Below are 21,182 nucleotides of genomic sequence, written 5' to 3'. Positions count from 1 at the left end.
AATTCCGGCAAATGGGATGGCCAGTTTAATGTTCATCGAAGGGACGGCACATACATTGATTGTATCACCCTGCTGATGATCCCTCGGATGGATGTTAAGCCGGGCGTTCATATGCTAACATTAGTTTGTGGATGTTAAAGACCCCCACAATGTCTTTCAACAAAGAGTAGGTGAGTTATTGCCATCACCCTGAAGAAATTACACATTTTTACAACCTTCAGTCGAACGCCAGGCATGGTCAGCTGGTTCTTGAAAGACTGGGGCCAGGAGTACATGTTATATGAACTGCCAGTCCCAACTTAATGGGAAAATGATGTAAAGAGCAGAGAGGCAGCGTTTGTTATTTAATTTAATAAAATCTAATCCTCTATAAGAACATGTATAACATCAAACAATGAATAGCCCCGAGTGGGCTGATGGTCATCTCTTGAGGTTATAGTTCAGACCTCTGCTGATTTTGGGGGACCCCCCATGCCCTTAGGAGGCCCCCTGATAAGGAATCGAAAAATCTAAGATCGAGTTATCCTGCGGATCATTGAGTAGAAGGGTTGTATCGAGTTTCAGACCAATCCATTGGTAAATAAGGGATGAGTATGGATCTGAAGTTTGGGGGGTAATTACCACTGGAGGCCCTCATGATCTGAAATCGAAAAATCGAAGCCTGAGCGATTGTGCAAGGTACTAAGTTGTATCCATGTGTCAAGTTTCAGAACAATCAGCCGGGTGATAAGGGAGGAGTAGCAAAAATACTAAATTTAACGGACGGACGGACGGGTGGACAGACATCCGGACATCACGATCCATTTTATGATGTCATCTCTTTGAAAATCGAGGTGGAATGACCTAAAAATTCAAAAATCGTGCATTTTAAGTGGGCTTGTGTGATGTTATGGTGGCCCTCATGCATTATGCATGGAGATCTTGGTCATTCTCAGAAGTCGTGTTCTGAAAGTTTGCCATGTGTTTCCCTGCAGGGCTGTGGTGTTGTTCAGGCCACAAAGACTGGCCAACATATACGAGGAAACAGCCGTTCGTTACCCCACCAAGAACTACACCCTGCCAAAGATACGGAACTTTATCAAGAAGAACATGTGAGCTTGAAGGGCGTGTGATGTTGATGTAATTTAGGGAGTGGTGTGGGGGGGGGGTAGTGTGTGGGAGGGCATGGGCATGGTTATTGGGTTGAGATGTTTGTAGTAGGGAGGGAGTTGTTGTGACAGTAAATAATATTTATTCTTGAAGCAGAGTTGCCACCAGCACGGAAATGTAAATTTACACATACGTTTCACTTATTTGATCATTTGCAATTTCATTACTTCTGCCACCGAAGGTAGACAGGGGTTATGTTTTCACCCTTGTCTGCCTGTTTATTTGTCTGTTTGTTTGTCTGTGAACAGAATATCTCAAAACGCTATGGACTGAAACTTGGTGGACAGGTTGGGTGTGTGACAAGGAAGAATTGATTCCATTTTGGTGAAGATCCGGATCCGAGAATATTTTAACTGAATATTTTAACTGAATATTTTAACTGAATATTTTAACACCATTGAGTGATATGGATAAAACGATATGTAGCAAAATATCGAAAACGTTAGGGACGGATTCAGATGAAACTTGGTGGACAGGTTAGTTGTTTGACAACGACAAATCAATTCGATTGTGGTGAAAATCCAAATCCGGATCCAGATACGAGAAGTTTTTAATTTGTTAAGTGTTTCTTCAACATTGAGAGATGGGCCCAAAACAATAAATAGCATGATATTTCAAAAGGTTGTGGAAGAGTTGTGACAAAACTTGGTGGATGAGTTGGTTAGGTGACCAGAACAAGCCGATTCGATTTTGGTGCAGGTCCAGATCCAGATCCGGCCTAGTATTGGATACAAAACGCAAAGTGTTCAGCCTAGCGGAGATATGCGCTCTCCCAGGTGCCCTTGTAGTTTAGTATGTGTGCATAAGGAAAAGAAACCTCATTTAATTGGCAAAATATTTTCCCTCAGCATTGGCCTAGCCACATGTGAAAGTTTTTTTTCTCCCGCTAGGGAGTAATGCATTCGATCGTGTCCGTCCGTGTGTGTGTGCGTGTGTGTGTGTGTATGTGTGTTCGTGTGTTTGTGAACAAGATATCTGGAAAAGTTCTCAACGGATTTGGATGAAAGTTGGTGGGATGATTGCCCTTGGGACAAGGAAGAATTGCTTAGTTTTTGGTCAAGCTCAGGATATTATTCCGGATCCAGGAATTTTTTGAAGGATTTTTTACCATTGGAAGACAGGGCCACCCACGGCGCGAGTATGCGCTCTACTGAGTGGCGTTCTCGTTCTTAAATGATGTTTTTCTCCTCTAATTCTGAGATATATCAAAATAAATTCTCTGACGGTTAGGGCCTACTTTCTTTTTCATTTATTGTTTTGGGGAGAGGGGATGTTAAACAAAACGTATTATTCCAACTTGACCCACGGCGGGAGTATGCGCTCTGCTGAGTGGCGTTCTAGTTTGTATTTGTTATGGATATTCCATTTCAATTCAATTAAATTCGGTTTTATTAGAATAAAAGAAAAAAGAAAAAATGTACATGACTGTAGTCCAAGGACTAATAATGTCAAGTTCACAATATAAATAATTTCACATAGTAACAAATACATTATACAGACAGAAAAAGAAATCAATTATCTATTTGCATTGGTGAATCAATCAAAACCGAAGAAATTCATTTAAAAGGTTGAAATATGATCTTGTGAAGTCTAAAGTTTGCGGAATCATTATATTGTGGAAAGGAACACCCTGTAAAAAGGGAAATGACGATGCATATGAATGTTACTGAAACAACGAGACCCTGATAGGTATTAGGTAGGTTACCGGGAGTGGCCAAAAAAAAAAAGAAACCCTCCGTTTTATTCACCATTAATTTATTTTTCATTTTTTTCCTCTCTTACTGTATTTCAGATAATCATAGTTAAAGTCCTGTAGGGAACGATGCCCTGGAAAAATGAAGAAAAGGCTTTTTCAGTGGAATCCTACATCGAAACGCAATCCTTCATCCAAACTCAAAGAAAGTTCAAGAGAAAATTGGATGAAAATATTCAAATGGACGAATACATTTCGAGACCAAGGAACTGTGTACGACTTAAACGCAAAATCAACAAACAGAGCGACTCATTCTGGATTCCTTTTGCTGAGAACTTCTGAAGTCATTGAGTCGGTCAGAAACAGTCTGAAAAAGTCGCTTCGCCGCCGCAGTCAAGAACTTGGACCGACGGTGTCAAGTGTCAGGAGGATTCTCCATGATGACATGAAACTTTACAGAATACAAGAGAGACACAAACTTCCTGACCCAGATACAAACAAACGTCTTGAAACGGTTCCGCGGTTTGTGGAAAAACAATTGAGGAGGGGCCTGGTTTTATCAACGACGTTTGCTTCTCCGACTGGGCTCACGGTTGTACTTAACGGCCAAGTCAACTCGAGGAGCGATGTCTACCGGGGCACAGTCTTGTCCGACGAGGGCCTGGTGTGCAATGAGCAAGCATGGCGACATCTTTGCCTGTCGTGTTCAAACAAGTCTTACAAGTTACGGTTCTTATATTTGGTGCACCTGTGTCACACAAAATGTAACACATATTCCTGAACTTTTATGTAATTCAGAATAAAAATGAATGTATTGTGGATTTTTATATGGGATTTTTTTGCTCTGGCACATCCTGTATAATGACCTCAATATGGATAAACGCAATGAGTAACTAGAACGGCACTCAGTAGAGAGCATACCTCCACCTGGTGAACAGTTTACGTTTTGTATCTCAGAGTAGACCAGAAAATCACAATACAGAATCGCATTTAATCAAAATCAATCACAGGAATCACCATACGTCCAGTCTTTCATTCCCTGATTTACCCTTCGATTTTGGCCATATCACTCAATGGTGAAGAATCACTTAAAAATTATACAATCCGGATCTGGATCCAGATCTTCCCCAAAATTGAATCGATTCTTCCTTGTCAGACACACAAACTGTCCACCAAGTTTAGTCCAAATCCATCCATAACCTTTTGAGATATCCTGCTATGTATCGTTTTTGGCGCTATCTCCGAATGGTGAAGAATCACTTTAAAAACTCAGTAGAGAGCATACCTCCACCTGGTTGGCCATATCACTCAATTGTGAAGAATCACTGAAAAAATTCTACGAGCTGCATCCGGATCCAGATCTTCACCAAAATTGAATCGATTCTTCCTTGTCATACACACAACCTGTCCAACAAGTTTCGTCCAAATGCGTCCATAACCTTTTGAGATATTCCTCTATGTATAGTTTTCGGCCCAATCTCCGAATGGTGAAGAATCACTTAAAATTAAATAATTATCATATCCGAATCCATATTCAGATCTTCACCAAAATCGAATCGAATCGTCCTTGTCAGACACCCAACCGGTCCACCAAGTTTAGTCCAAATCCATCCACAACCTTTTGAGATATCCTGCTATGTATCGTTTTTGGCCCCATCTCCGAATGGTGAAGAATCACTTTAAAAACTCAATAGAGAGCATACCTCCACCTGGTTGGCCATATCACTCAATTGTGAAGAATCACTGAAAAAATTCTACGAGCTGGATCCGGATCTTCACCAAAATTGAATCGAATCGTCCTTGTCAGACCCCCAACCGGTCCACCAAGTTTCGTCCAAATCCGTCCACAACTTTTTGAGATATCCTGCTATGTATAGTTTTCGGCCCTATCTCCGAATGGTGAAGAATCACTTAAAATTAAATAATTATCATATCCGAATCCATACTCAGATCTTCACCAAAATCGAATCGAATCGTCCTTGTCAGACACCCAACCGGTCCACCAAGTTTCGTCCAAATCCGTCAACAACCTTTTGAGATATCCTGCTATGTATCGTTTTTGGCCCCATCTCCCAATGGTGAAGAATCACTTTTAAAATTCTAGTAGCCGGATCCGAATCCGGATCTTCACCAAAATCTAATAATTTTGTCCTTGTCACATACACGACCTCTCTGCCAAATCTCGTCCAAATCGGTCAACAGCCTTTTGAGATATGTTGTTCACAAACAAACAGACAGACAAACAGACAGGGATGAAAACATAACCTCCATCCACCTTTGTTGACGGAGGTAATCACTTAGGTTAAGTGTCATTGGCTATTCATGCGCTCTGCGTGTGTCCTCAAACTGTCCTCACCTTAAATCTCCTTTGTATTTGCAGTAAGGGACTTTGTCCTCAGCTTTCACAGGACAACAAGGAGGACCTTATGAAAGATGATCTGCTTATGGTCTTCTATGACGTGGACTGGGAGAACAAGACCAAGGTTACACAATACTGGAGGAACAGGTGCTGTTGGGGGTCCAGTATGTGAGCAGTTTAATGTGGGGATTGCTATCATTGAATTCCCTGATTTAGGTGGTGAGTCTTAGTTGGGGGAAAGCATATCGATTTGAAGTAGTTGTACCGTCGGGTCATTCTTTACTCAGGATATTGAAGGTGATGAAGATATTTTGGGAGAAAGGAGACAAGCTTGGTTGTACCATCGCCGACTACCGTGAGTTTGACCTTGAGATGTACATGTTCCACCTGCGTTTCAAACGTGGTGCACCCCTCGTTGGCATCCGTACTGCCAACAAGACCAGGCACACAATGACTGAGAAACTTACGTAAGTATTTGTTACGCACCACCTCAAGCTGTTCCGCTGAAATGTTTCACTTTTAAGTTGTGATGTAATGTCGGGTGGTTGTGATGTAATGTCGGGTGGTTGTGATATAATGCGATGATCACACCTCCCACAACGCAAGGTGTTATTGTAGGATGCAGTCCCTGCCAACACAATCACATTTTTAACAATCACATTCCATTCTATTGAGTAAACCAAGCCTGGTGTTGGCTTAGCGGTTAGGGTGCCGGCTTGGGATCCTAGGATCCTGGAGTTCGAATCCCGGTTGATCGCTGAATGAACACCAGGGGGGTTGACTCAGCCTGTCATCCTTCTGAAGTCGGCAAATTGAGTACCAGTTCACTGGTAATTCCCCGTGTGTCACAAGAGGCGATTAACAGGGTTGGCGGCAGGAAGGGCATCCGGCCATAAAAAATTGTTTCAAAAAGGGGACCACGGTGCTCAAAAAAGGCCAACCTCCGCTCTGCGGTGGAAAATGGCCTCTAAAGGTGGTTCAATTCCATTATATTGAGCACCGAATATGGAATGGAGTTAAATGACTAAGATGTGCAAGTATCGTGATGTGTTTGTTTGGTTCTTGGCATAGGGGATTATCCATTGTTACGTATATGGAGAAGGGGACTATAGGCCGTGTTAACCTGCATGTAGTTTTAGAACTTATCTTGTGTGAAATGTTTGAATAAGGTAAGGAGGGATGGGATATTGTCCTCTCAGCAACTGTCTGTGAAGGCCTTGGGGTAGGGGGAAACTTGGTGGAAGGCCTCAGGCAGAGATTGGTTGGAGGACATAGGGCAGAGATGGGTAGAAGCCCTGCTTTGTATCTGCATGGGGGTAAATGAAGGAAGAAGTGGTCAGAGGTGAATTGTTTCATACCGACGGTGCATTCTATGCTGGGGTGTGGGTTGACTTTCTGACTGTGCATCCTTATCCAGCCACCATCCCTTTGGCTCACTGAATGCTCTTTGATCTGCTACCTTTGGCTATCTTATTCCCCTTGCCCCATCGCCTGTGGTTGCAAACCCACCTGGCGCTGGCGTATCCTTTCCGGGGTCATGTGAGTGCTTGTGTGTGTGGGAACCCGGGGAGAGTTCTGCTCCATATCGAGTACATTGTTGTGGTTTTATATTGTCCTTGTACAATAAATTACCCTTCCTGCATGCCGAGTGTCTTCTGCCATTTGGTCACTCGGACTATCAAGTTCCGTTGGAGTCCCCGAAGAGTTTAATTATTGTAACTTTGTTTGATAAATGTTGCGGGAATCGGTTCACAGGCCTGGGGCAACCACTGCAATGCACAACAGTGCAGAAAAACGTTTGTTCAGTCATCCTTGAACTAACGTCTAACAGCCCAGAGCACCGCATTAGACATCAAAAGCTTGTTCATGTTGTTGTTACCTCCACCACCAAAGGTGGATGGAGGTTATGTTTTCACTCCTGTCTGTCCGTTTGTCTGTCTGTCTGTCCGTTTGTGAACAAAATATCTCAAAAAGTTGGGGACGGATAATTTTTAAAGTGATTCGTCATCATTGGGAGATCGGGCCAAACACGATACATAGCAGGATATCTCAAAAAGTTATGGATGGATTAGGACGAAACTTGTTGGACATGTTGTGTGTGTGACAAGGAATAATCTATTTAATTTTGGTGAAGATCCGGATCCGGATCCAGCCAGTAGAATTTTTAAAGTGATTCTTCACCATTGAGTGATATGGCCAACCAGGTGGAGGTATGCTCTCTACTGAGTGCCGTTCTAGTTGTTATTGTTTATAGCCCTGGATAGTTCTCTCAAACAGCACCGCGGCACGGAGATATCCAATCAATCACCCATGAGCAACCCAGAGATCCCCCACATCCAAGATGGTGTACCCCCACCCCACCTTTGTGACACAAAGGATTTTCCTATCACACGAACCCGGGTTACACTCCCCCTAAAATAGATTAATTAATTATTTAAAATGATTAAAAATCATGGGGCAACCCGGGTTACCGCGTGGTGGATCATATGCTTATTGCATCCCCCACAGACTAACAGACCCCAGCCTAGATTTACTGCAATCTATATACCCCAAAGAGGATAATAGCATGACCCTTCCTGCTGCTCCTACAGGGAGTGGGTGTACTCGTAAAAAAAAAAAAAAAATAGATATAAATCAACATAAAAAACAAAAACGACAAAAATTCTGCTATTCAAAAGGTTTAACAGAACGAATTGAAACATTATGAAAGTTTGTCAAAAAGAGAACCAAAACAAGTAGAGATATATTCAAAATACACCGTCCCCATGCCAAATAATTAAATAACATATCTTCCAGCAAGCGACATTACCGGGGTGCATCGGTGCTCGGCAATGCCAAAGTGCAGCACATGGAGACGGAATTGGGAGTGAGCAGTGTACAATAATGGATTGATTAATTGATTAATTGCATAATTAAAATAAATAAATAATAATCAGAAAATAATTAATGTATTCATCAATTGGCTAATAGTATACCTAAATCACCACTGCTTCAACCAAATCTGTAACTTTTTGAAAATTGATGAAGTAATTAATCAAAAAAATTAAATAATCAATCGATTAATTGATTAATCAATAAATCAAAAAAAAATCCTTTATAGCCAAATGACTTGGTCACTGTTGTGTCCAAATATCAGCTTCCTAGCTCAAAAGGTGCTTCAGATATTGCCCAAAGGAGAAAGAAAATAAATAATTAATTAACAATTAAAACAAATAAGTAATAATCGTAAAATAATTAACTTCTTAATCAATTGGCTGATAGCATACCTAAGGCACCACCGTTTCATATGAATTTGTAACTTTTTGAAAATTAATTGATGAAGTAAAATATAAAAATGAATAATTAATCGATTAATTGATCAATAAATAAATCAAATAATCATAAAATAATTTCTTATCAATTGGCTAATAGCATACCTAAACCAGCACCATTTCATCAAAATCTGTAACTTTTTGAAAATTAATTAATTGAGTCATCATACGAATAATTAAATAATTAATCGATTAATCAATAAATCAAAAATACCATTCACAGCCAAAGCACTTGGTTACTGTTGTTTCCAAATATCAGCTTCCTAACTCAAAAGGTGCCTGAGTTATTGCCCAGATGAGAAAGAAAATAAATAAGTTCATAATAAATCGATAATAATTAATTAATTAAGTAATTAATTAAAAAGATAAATAAAACATACCATTTTGCCAAAGGTATTGTTATCACTATTGTGACCAAATTTCAGCTTCTTAGCTCAAAGGATGGCTGAGATATCGCCCGGCCAACAAACAAGGAATAAAACAAACAAGAAAGAAAAAACCCAGAAAGAAAGCAAACAAGAAAGAAAACAAACAAGAAAGAAAACAAACAAGAAAGAAAACAAACAATAAAACAAACAAGCAAGAAATTAAACAAACAAGAAATAAAACAAACAAGGAATAAAACAAAGAAGAAATAAAACAAAAAGAAATAAACAAACAATAAATAAAACAAACTAGAAGTAAAACAAACAAGACATAAAACAAACAATAAATAAAACAAACAATAAATAGAACAAACTGTAAATAAAACAAACTGTAAATAAAACAAAAAAGAAATAAAACAAACGGTAAATAAAACAAACAACAAATAAAACAAACTGTAAATAAAACAAACAAGAAATAAAACAAACAAGAAAGAAAACAAACAATAAAGAAAACAAACTAGAAATAAAACAAACTAGAAATAAAACAAACTAGAACTCACCTGTGCTGAGTTCAAATAAACAACAAATAAAACAAACAAGAAATAAAACAAACAATAAATAAAACAAACAAGAAAGAAAACAAACAAGAAAGAAAACAAAAAAGAAAGAAAACGAACAATAAAGAAAACAAACAATAAAGAAAACAAACAATAAATAAAACAAACAATAAATAAAACAAACAAGAAAGAAAACAAACAAGAAAGAAAACAAAAAAGAAAGAAAACGAACAATAAAGAAAACAAACGATAAAGAAAACAAACAATAAAGAAAACAAACAATAAATAAAACAAACTAGAAATAAAACAAACAATAAATAAAACAAACAAGAAAGAAAACAAACAAGAAAGAAAACAAAAAAGAAAGAAAACGAACAAGAAAGAAAACAAACAAGAAAGAAAACAAAAAAGAAAGAAAACGAACAATAAAGAAAACAAACAATAAAGAAAACAAACAATAAATAAAACAAACAATAAATAAAACAAACAAGAAAGAAAACAAACAAGAAAGAAAACAAACACGAAATAAATCAAACAAGAAAGAAAACAAACACGAAAGAAATCAAACAAGAAAGAAAACAAACAATAAATAAAATAAACAAGAAAGAAAACAAACAAGAAAGAAAACAAACAAGAAAGAAAACAAACTAGAAAGAAAATAAACAAGAAGGAAAACAAACAAGAAAACAAACAAGAAAGAAAACAAACTAGAAAGAAAATAAACAAGAAGGAAAACTAACAAGAAAACAAACAAGAAAGAAAACAAAGAAACAAACGCTGTGAAAACTGAGTACGTAGTCGCTTTGAGCGCGCGTCATGCAGCACCTGGAGCTGGAAGAGGAGAGGAGCGGTGTACAATTAACACATTAACAATAAAATATAAATTGAAGGAAAGTTGAGAACTAATAAATAAAAGTGCAACAACAGACAATATACAAGCATGATACAAGATTAAAAATAGACAATGACTAAAGTGATATAAACATAAAGAAAATTTTTAATCGTTCAGATATGAATGTTCAACAAATCGACAAGGAAAGGAAGAGAACTGTTTGTTTTGTGTTCGGGTTTGCGGCATTTCAATTTGTTTTGAGTTCCATCATCTATGCCTGGATAATAATTGTCGGTTTCAGGGAAAAGGTGGCGATGACGACTGGAAACGAGTACAGACGGAGCAAAGTGTGTGCTGAGTTCAATGCTACAATGAGCGAGGAAAGCAATACTGAAATGCAAGTAAAAGGTCAGCATAGGGAAGGTGACAAAGACATTACAATTTGGCAAGGTGATCATTCACAAGGCTCGATATTTGGACCCGCTCGATATTTGCAGCTTGGGATATCGTGAGATTATAAAACCAAACATTCTAGCAAAGTTAAGCATACATTATATTTCAGCCACAAAACCAAAGTACACAGTCCAACAAAGCATGTCACAGTAATATACATGTGCATTTCAGATAAAAGGCCAAAGCACGTGGTAAACACACATACACCCAAGCCCACAGGGCCATTTTGGTCACTTTACCATTTACAAACCCACTGCATGCAGTGGAATCACCCCAGAAGGTGAGTTGGTAGGCTGTTCCATTGAGGGAGTAGGAGATTCCAGCACCAGTGACCAGTGATTCCAGCACCAGTGATTCCAGCACCAACTGGAAAGGTGACCATGGACCCCCGTGCCATGAACCAGCACCTGCTGCAAGAGTCCTGACAAAGAGTGAACCAGAAACACATCGATGGTTTTATTCCTTTCTCTGGAGTCGAGAGGGTAGGCTGGCAATCTGCTAATAATAGGCTTCCAAAACCTATATAAGCTGACTGATGGTGCAGTTATAAGCGACGTACAGCTGACACCGCTATAGGCATTGGGTGGCTCTGTATTTCTCACAGAATTTCACAGACTGCAAATGTGTATTTTTGATACATTTTTCTCAAGTGCACCTCCGAGATCTCGTTAACTGTGTAATGGGCACCAAATCGGTATGGAGGTGAGGCAGGCACCTCACATCAAGTGCTTGTGTGGTATCGGGGTTTGTGGTTACTATTCCAGGTAATAAGTACCTCTTAACCTGCGCTTGCAAAGCGAAAGGCCGGGTTGAGCAATTGCTTCACTTTATCTGTCTTCTGTCTACAAACTTCAGTTTATGATTGAGGAAAAACTTAATTCTAATATTATTGAATGTTATATTTTCAGATTGAAACAACATGAATCGGAAAACAAACCTGTAGTTTAGCAGTACTTTGGCTCTGAATTTGGCCCGATCGCACAAGTGCAGAGAGGAGTGAGATCATTTATTTTACACTGTCTGCTTGTTTGGCAGTCAAACAAAATTGAAAATCATTCCAAACAGGAAACCTACTGTCTTTATCAATGTCATAAAGGACACGAACCAGCACGAGTAACTAATGTAGCATATTCAACTAGAACGGCGCTCAGTAGAGAGCATGCATCCGCCTGGTTGGCCACATCACTCAATGGTGAAGAATCATTTTTAAAATTCTACTAGATGGATCCGAATCTTCACTAAAATCGAATCGATTCTTCCTTGTCACCCACACAACCTGCCCAACAAGTTTCGTCCAAATCCATCCATAGCTTTTTGAGATGTCCCACTATGTATCGTTTTTGGCCCGATCTCCCAATGATGAAGAATCACTTAAAAATTAAATAATTCTCATATCCGAATCCATATTCAGATCTTCATCAAAATCGAATCGTCCTTGTCAGACATCCAACCGGTCCACCAAGTTTTGTCCAAATCCGTCCACAACTTTTTGAGATATCCTGCTATGTATCGTTTTTGGCCAGATCTCCCAATGGTGAAGAATCACTTAAAAACTTCTAGTAGCCGGATCCGAATCCGGATCTTCACCAAAATCTAAGGATTTCGTCGTTGTCACACACACAACCTCTGCCAAATTTCGTCCGAATCCGTCTAAAACATTTCGAGGTATTTTGTTAAAAAAAAGAGAAAAAAAAGGGTCAAACAGACTGGTGAAAACATAACCTCTATGCACCTTTGGTGGTGGAGGTAATGAGGTGGTGTAAAAGACGCAGTATCAACGGCGATAAACTTCAGATTTTCTTTTTCAAAACCTTTAAAATCTTTATTTTATTTTAAATGGATTATGTACTTGAACACTACAACAACAACAACAACAACAACAACAAACAACAACAGGCATTTTAAAGACCATTTTCCCTGCTAGAGCGGGGGTTAGCCTTGCGGTCCCCATGACAATCTTCTCCATTTTGCCCTATTTTCTGCATCTCTCCTTGTTAACCCCCTTGCCCACATTTCTTCTTCCACCATCTTTAGCCAAGTCTTTCTCGGTCTTCCCCGTCCTCCACCTCCTTCTACATTCATTTCCCTCACTCTTCTCAACCAGTCACTTTCATCCTTCTTGTACTTGTACTTGAACACTGTAGAACACAAATCGCTTTTTGGCGCTTCCAAATCCCTCCTGTTTAGCAGTACTTGTACAAAGTATTACACATTTGAGGTCATCACAACCAATCAAATTTGCCATTCGCTGTCCTTGTCCATGTCCCTGTTTCTCAAGACTGAGTGGGGTAACGTGTTCTATGAACTCGATGTAGTTGTGTATAGTTTACAGACGAATATTATTTAGCAGGATTTGTAGTTCCTTTGTCAAACCTCCTCACCCACTTCCAAGTGATGCAATACATTTGTCATTGATGTTTATTTAATGTGGTTGATGAATGATTGATCGAGCATTGTGCATGTTGGTTTGATGATGCGGTTGTGACAGACCTGAAGGCTTTGCACTTGAAAACTTCGTGGAGGAATACTTTGCCAAGAAAAAGAGAGCATCAAGAATTAAACTTGGAATTCCAGTGTACAAACCCAAAGGAGTACAGGTAAAGTGGGCGAAGGGATATCAGTGAATCGCTGAGGTTGTTGAGGAAAAAAAGAAAACCACGAGGATTGGTGGTAAAAGGGACTTTATTTCAGACGAGTCTGTGCAATTCTTGGAGTAATCCAAAGGAAATGGGAAGGGGAAAGAAAAGAGGTGGAGGGGAAGAGAGTGATGCTGTGGATTAATAAGAATGAACAAAATGGCGGTACACGAATACAGGTAACCATGTATATTCGGCAGGAAGTTGTAAGCAAGACGTTCAATGAGATAGTGAACGATCCCCGACGCGACGTCCTCATCCAATTCTGCGTCCCACTGCATGAGGAATGCAACCGTCTCGAACCGAAGTATCGGGAACTTGCTTGGAAGGTGAGTTGGGCCCTGCCCTGGCTCATGTGGACACGTCGGTCGAGCCCAAGCATTTGCACAGACATCCGTTTGCACACGTGCGGAACTTTCTGTGGGTGGTCTCACGTCGTCATCAATCTCTTGAGTTTCCTAAATTTCAAAGCGTTTCTTTTTATGTCATCAGCTTCGTGTTTTGCATGTCAAATGCTTCTTGACTATGGTTACATATACTTGCTGGTAAAAGGGAATTTTTTTTGTATCTTGTGCTTTTTATGTTTACTAGGGCGTGCCCGCACGTACGTGCTTGCCCGTACGTGCTTGCCCGTACTTGCGTGCAAAAAAAAATGCGTGCAAACAACAACAACAAAAAAAAACTTTGAAACCACGTGGCAGTAACGACCACAGAACCCCCCCCTCTATTTACATGAAATGGTTTGGTCCATTCGCAAAGCCAAAGCGAACGGCTTGCGAGTACGGTAGAACCCCCCCCTCTATTTACATGAAATGGTTTGGTCCATTCGCAAAGCCAAAGCGAACGGCTTGCGAGTACGGTGACCATACCTTGGGAACCACTTGTCCGATTAATTTCAAACCTTGAAAAGGCACATCCTCGGGTCCCCAGCAATATACCTGGCAAGTTTCAATTAGATCGGACCCGTGGTTGTCGAGAAACAGCGGTCACAGACAAACACACACACACACAGACACACAGAGATTACTGGAATTATAGATAGACTAGGGCATGCCCGTACTATATATATATCTAAAATTATATCCCCCCCCCTCTATTTACATGAAATGGTTTGGTCCATGAAATGTTTTGGTCCATTCGCAACGCCAAAGCGAACGGCGAACGCTTTACATGAAATGGTTTGGTTCATGAAATGTTTTGGTCCATTCGCAACGCCAAAGCGAACGGCGAACGGCTTGCGAGTACAGTGACAATCCCCCCCCCCTCTATTTACATGAAATGGTTTTAATTAGTTTTAAAACATAGTTTAACGCCAACATAGCGGCAACATAGTTTGCCAACGTGAAATAAATGAATACGCTCTCAAATGTGCCGTCCGAGGCAGAGTGTGTTCGCCACGTTCGGCACACGCGATAGCTCGCTGCTCTCTGATTGGTTGAATCGTTTTTTGGACATAGCTCGGTAACTACTTCTGCGATTAATTTAAAACCTTGAAAAGGCACATCCTCGGGTCCCCAGCAATATACCTGGCAAGTTTCAAGTATATCGGACCCGTGGTTGTCGAGAAACAGCGGTCACAGACAAACAAACACACACACACACAGACACACACACACACACACACAGAGATTGCTGGAATTATAGATAGACTAGGGCATGCCCGTACTATATATAAGCTAGGACGTGCCCGTACGTGGGTGCCCCTTCCTTGCCAAAAAAAAAAAAAAAAAAAAATTTGTGTAGGGGTGTGTGTGTGTAAACATCCTAGGGCGTGCCCATATGTGGGTGCAAAAAAACATGCGTGCAAACAACAACAACAAAAAAAAACTTTGAAACCACGTGGCAGTAACGACCACAGAACCCCCCCCTCTATTTACATGAATGGTTTGGTCCATTCGCAACGACCACAGAACCCCCCCCCTCTATTTACATGAAATGGTTTGGTCCAAAGCGAACGGCTTGCGGTGTTTGGTAAAGAAATCGCCATAGCTCGGTAACTACTTGTCCGATTAATTTCAAACCTTGAAAAGGCACATCCTCGGGTCCCCAGCAATATACCTGGCAAGTTTCAAGTATATCGGACCGGTAGTTGTCGAGAAACAGCGGTCACAGACAAACATACACACATACACACATACAAACACACATACACACAGAGATTAATGGAATTATAGATAGATGTTTTCACCCCTGTTTGTCTGTCCGTTTGTCTGTGAACAAAATATCTCAAAACGTTGTGGACGGATTCGGACGAGATTTGGCAGAGAGGTAGTGTATGTGACAAGGACGAAATGATTAGATTTTGGTGAAGATCCAGATTCGGATCCGGCTACTAGAATTTCTAAAGTGATTCTTCACCATTGGGAGATATGGCCAAAAACGATACATAGCAGGATATCTCAAAAAGTTATGGACGGATTTGGACGAAACTTGGTGGAGACGTTGTGTGTGTGACAAGGACGAAATGATTAGATTTTGGTGAAGATCCAGATTCGGATCTGGCTACTAGAATTTCTAAAGTGATTCTTCACCATTGGGAGATAGGACCAAAAACGATACATAGCAGGATATCTCAAAAAGTTATGGACGGATTTGGACGAAACTTGGTGGAGACGTTGTGTGTGTGACAAGGACGAATCGATTCGATTTTGGTGAAGATCTGAATATGGATTCGGATATGATAATTATTTATTTTTTAAGTGATTCTTCACCATTCGGAGATAGGCCAAAAACGATACATATAGTCAGGTTCACTATGTTAACAAATATAATTTCTTTCAAAATTTTGGGATTTAGCAAACCTGTACATTTTTGGAATTTTCAGAGCATGGACAATCCGAAAATCAATGTTTAAGTTGCCCTGAAAACATTCACTGGGAGCAAAGGATTCCCTAAATATTCTGTTTACGTTATTACATATTTGATGTGATTAGATAATTGACACCTTCTGCTTCCTGTTTGCCAGGGTTTTGTTAGTAAACTTTAAAATCCACCTCCTATATCCCTGACTGCGGCGTATCACCTTGACCTGTGTGCAGGTGTCAAACGACCCGAACGTGTTGATTGCCCGGATGGACGCCATCACGTACAAAGTTCCAAAGCTCTACGAGGCTCGCTCGTGAGCAGCACAGCACACAACAATTGTCACACACTCACCTTGTGCGGTCTTAGCGAATACTGTGGGTAGCATATGCCATGTTCCGTGGTACACTCACCTTGTGCACAGTCTTAATAACCACACGTGCGTGCATCGTCACTTACAGACACCGTTTTGTCTCGGTGTTCCGGTGTGTCTGGACAGGTTCCCAACAATATACTTGGTCCCAAAGAGGAAGAAGCGGAGCCCAAAGGTTTACTTGGTATGTTTCACTGCTGGCTTCTCATGCTCCAATTCCTAAACTGGATTTGTCTATTTGGAAATTAAATATGTTGATGCTTGTTATTCCAGGGGAAAAAAAGATTTCTTTTGTGATTGCTACAGGGTCGCTTGGAGACGAGAAACATGCTCGAGTTCCTGCAGAATGAGGTCACAAGAAAACCATTGATTGTACGCAAGAAGAAGAAGCCTAAACCGCAAGAGTCAAATAAAAAAGAGGTGCCGACGGAGGGTGAAAATGGCGAGCCACCGTCTACCGTGGAACTGCAGCTCAAGCAGCTGTTCAGAGCACACGATAACATCGTAAGGCAGAGAAAAAGAGAGGAGGAAGAGGAGAAGGTGCATGGAAAAAGAGATGAGCTATAATGTTCATGAATATGGCAACAGAGCAAATCCTAAATATAACCCCATTAATACACTGGACTGCTCCACTTTCCCATAGAGAGGCCATTTAGTCGCTTTGAACCAAAGGCACCGACACAGGTGGTGAATACTGCGGAGGAAAGCAGATGGTTCCAAAAGGGTCATGGAACTTGATAACTTTCTTGTGATTAGCTTCAAAAAAAAACTTCAAAACAAAACCACCCACAACCACCTGATCTTTCAGGAAATGTGATACAGGCTGAAATAGGACGGACAGCAAGTAGGCCTCGTGGTGCTCGTTGCACACAATGACAAATTTCTTTATTAGGAGCACGCATAGTTCCTGATGTGGCTTTGACTTGGACAGGAGGCAGGGTTAGCCAAAGGAATCAATCAGATGACGTCACAAAGCTCCACTGGTTAATTGTCCACAGACTCTCAGCACTTTTCCCCTTTGTAACAGAGAAATGCCTTCTCCAGCCCAAAAGGTTTATACAACGGTCAATGTGGTGCACGATGGATCGAGGTGGGAGGAATTGACATTTGTGATGAAAATCCGAAATTTGTTGCAGGTTTTCAAAATTCCTTTCTCAAAATAGACTGCACAGGTTCTCATCGTTTTCGATTGGACAACGTCCTGGAATTTCCAGCTTGCCTTTTCCCTGTAACAGCAAAGTTCATTATGAACAACCGTTTGTACGATTTCTTGCTCGATGCCGAGAAAAGCTTAATTGCGCGTTTGTTTCACCCATTGTGTTGCTCAGGTACGCGACTCCATTTGCAGAACCTGAAGCAAGCACGGGACCAATTTTTAAAGGGTCTAAAGGAGATGTTGAGTGGACACACACACACTTTTGATTGTTTGATGTTTGAAAAAGAAGTTTTAGGTTGTTCATGTGCAGGAAGTGTGTGATTGATTGTTCCTTTGAATTTTGTCCTGGTGGAGGTTAGAGTTTATCCATATCCATGGTCTTGCATCTGGCTTCAGGTGTCGAAAGTAAGGAATAGAAGAATGGGTAGAGGCTGTGGGGGCACGGAGAGAATCTCCTTGGAAGATACCTCGACGTATTCTATCAGGGATTTGAATTATTCCTTCAGTGTCAAGGTTTTGCTCCATTGGTCAATTTCTCCAAATATTTTGGAGTCCATTCTGAACAGTTGGCGGTTCAGGTTGTTGTTTGTTTGGCGGTCATGTGAAGTCACAGTGACTGGAGCAGTTCAGTTTTACAGAGAAACTACATTACGATTGGTCGCTAACACATGGACAGCCATCTCAAGTGTCTGCAGGAAGAGAATAAACAAAATGAAGAATATGTGAAGAGGTTACGTTGACTTGTCATCATCATAATCATCATCGGATTCGGGGAGGTGATCCTGTAATATCTCAATCTTTTCATCGTTGTAATACTGAACTTTGGTGTGTTCACCTGCTTAAGAAGAGCAGACTTACGGAAGGTGGAAGCACTCATTCCACCAATGCTGGTCTACTTCAGATTTAAATTCATTTGTCGTGGCTTCAACTACTTCCTGTGGAAGACTCTTCCAGTCGTCCACCACTCTACTGCTAAAAAAGCTCTTCCTGACACATAGTCTGCAACTCTCCTTAAATAACTTCCTCGAGTCCCCTGGTTGAAGTATGTCGAGCCAGCTTCAAGAAATGACTGGGAAGGATCCCGGTCAGCCCATGAAGAATCTAGTGTACAATAATCACATCACCCCTCGTCTTCCTGTACTAGAGGGAGTGTAGCTTCAAGATCCTCAGGTGATCTTGGAAGGGAAGCTCCTTGATTTGTGGACCCATTTCAGTGGCCCTCTACACTTTCTCAACTTTGCATTTGTCTTAAATCGGAGGTGCCAGAGGATATTTTCATATTCTAGGAAAGGTCTGAGCAATGGTGAGAACGAAAGTAGCAAGGAAGTCCTGTTCAGGTGACATCTTATGATGCCAGGTAGTTGGCATCCTTTGTTAACAGCTGCCGAAACATGTTTGTGGAATTTCAACTCTGTCCACTAGAACTTCCAAGTCTATCTCTTTTGACTTTCTGAAGATGACGAAAGAATAACGAGTCTGTGGCCTACGTTTGACCTCAAACTCACTCCTCATTGACATCTAGCAAATTATATCTCACATTGTTAAATGTTTTTATATTTAATCTGCCTGATTCAGTCACAAAGTGCACAGCATTATCACAGGACGTGACACGTTTTCTTGTAGGCCTTACACAGCACCGTCACAACCGTTGAATGTTTAAATTTACGATCGACCATCTTTTTTATTACAAAGAGAAGAAGCAAAATATAGTCAAACGCAACATTACCAAACTTTCTGTACACACAATCAATTTAGTCCAACATAGCCGTGCAGCTTCCAATAATGTAACAAAAAACTAAAAGTTGAAATAAACTGGATGTATGTGTTTGGAGCTAAAGAGCACAGATATTAATTTATTTAGGAATATTATCTCGTTTACACTTGTTATATATACTGTGATGGGATAATGTAGATAAAAATCCCACATTCCGTTCTTTCACATCACATTTCTACCAACCTCAATTGTGCTTTATAAGACTTAGACAAATTCTTTTTGTGTCTGACTCACAAACATTATGATATATTTGTTGTAGAATGCAGAGTTTACATTTTTCTTCATTCAACTGGCTTTTTACTTGCACAGGCTGAAACGATTTTCATTTTGCTTTTTGATGGGTTCAAGGAGCGCTCAACGCAATTAGTCATCCAGGTGTAATGAAAAAGGGCACTCCGATAAATCATAAAATGATGAGGTGGGGTAATAGTTGTGTCAACACGGCTTAACCACAATAAAAATGTTTTTGAAACCTGCCTTTGTCTTGGTCTTGCTATCATTTATGAGGGCAGAGAAAAAGATTACACAAATATCTGAATGAGGGAGAAATGTATGTGGTTTTAAATAAATAAATGAGGGGGTGGGCATGAAGGCAAAAGGGAGTGGAGGTGAATTCCAGAATAAGAGGAAAGAATGCAGGTGTCTTTAAAACAAACGTTACGCCTAGGTCCCCCGTCGGTGAAGTGATGCGAGTTGACAAAGTGGAAGACGCAAGGCGACCATCTTGGATTTTGACTTGGCGACCCAATTTTCAATAGCGTTCTTCCTTATGCGTAGATACACCCACACACCAAATTAGAAGTTAGTAGTTCGTTTATTTTTCAAGATATTTCGCTCACAAGGTTCAGACATATATATGGTGGACATATACATCAGACATATACATCTTGTATAGACATACTTGTATAGACATATACAGACATATACATCTTGTATTTTGACGTGGCAACCCAATTTTCAATAGCGTTCTCCCTTATGCGTAGATACACCCACACACCAAATTAGAAGTTGGTACTTCGCTTATTTTTCAAGATATTCATCTCACAAGGTTCAGATATACATGGCATCAGACATACATGGCGGTGGCCATCTTGGATTTTGACGTGGCGACCCAATTTTCAATAGCGTTCTTCCTTGTGCCTAGATACACCCACACATCAGATTAGAAGTTGGTACTTCGCTTATTTTTCAAGATATTTCGCTCACAAGGTTCAGACATATATATGGTAGCGGCCATCTTGTATTTTGACGTGGCGACCCAATTTTCAATAGCGTTCTTCCTTATGCTGAGATACACCCACACACCAAATTAGAAGTTGGTACTTCGCTTATTTTTCAAGATATTCATCTCACAAGGTTCAGACATACATGGCGGTGGCCATCTTGGATTTTGACGTGGGTTGCACCCACACACCAAATTCGAATGCGGTCCTTCGCTTATGCACGCACACACGGACGGACGGATGGACACACGGACGGACGGATGGACACATGGACGGAGGGGAAAACCATAGTCCCCCTTTCGCTCCGCAGTGCGACGGGGGACAAAAAAGGGGTAAAAATGAGTGATTGAGGTTTGAGAGCTTACTTGGAATCTGATAGATGAACTGCTTAATTATGACCCAGGTCGAGTCATAAGAAAGATTAACAATAGCCTCCCCCCCCCCCCCCCCCCCCCCCCAGAGGTGTTCTGTCGTGCATCACTCAGCATATGTGTCCTGT

The 21,182-nt window shown here is 40.6% G+C and overlaps 1 protein-coding gene across 2 annotated transcripts in view; it reads left to right on the top strand.

Moving 5' to 3' along the window:
- The window catches only part of LOC137434102 (protein disulfide-isomerase A3-like), a 108,083-nt gene extending 88,147 nt beyond the window's left edge, over nucleotides 1–19,936 (top strand). For both annotated transcript variants that reach the window (XM_068126778.2, XM_068126777.2), the window contains 8 exons: nucleotides 975–1,091; nucleotides 5,223–5,348; nucleotides 5,489–5,668; nucleotides 13,208–13,316; nucleotides 13,556–13,684; nucleotides 16,394–16,473; nucleotides 16,657–16,714; nucleotides 16,837–19,936. In XM_068126778.2, coding sequence (XP_067982879.2) covers nucleotides 975–1,091; nucleotides 5,223–5,348; nucleotides 5,489–5,668; nucleotides 13,208–13,316; nucleotides 13,556–13,684; nucleotides 16,394–16,473; nucleotides 16,657–16,714; nucleotides 16,837–17,097 — 1,060 coding nt within the window. In that variant the 3' untranslated portion in view covers nucleotides 17,098–19,936. The remainder of the gene's footprint in view (nucleotides 1–974; nucleotides 1,092–5,222; nucleotides 5,349–5,488; nucleotides 5,669–13,207; nucleotides 13,317–13,555; nucleotides 13,685–16,393; nucleotides 16,474–16,656; nucleotides 16,715–16,836) is intronic.
- The last annotated feature ends 1,246 nt before the right edge of the window (nucleotides 19,937–21,182 follow it).

Source organism: Myxine glutinosa, chromosome 10 (genome assembly GCF_964187855.1).
Source record: "Myxine glutinosa chromosome 10, kmMyxGlut1.1, whole genome shotgun sequence".
NCBI lineage: Eukaryota > Metazoa > Chordata > Myxini > Myxiniformes > Myxinidae > Myxine > Myxine glutinosa.
Note: the sequence above shows the minus strand (reverse complement) of the source record. Positions and strands in the feature narration are given on the sequence as shown.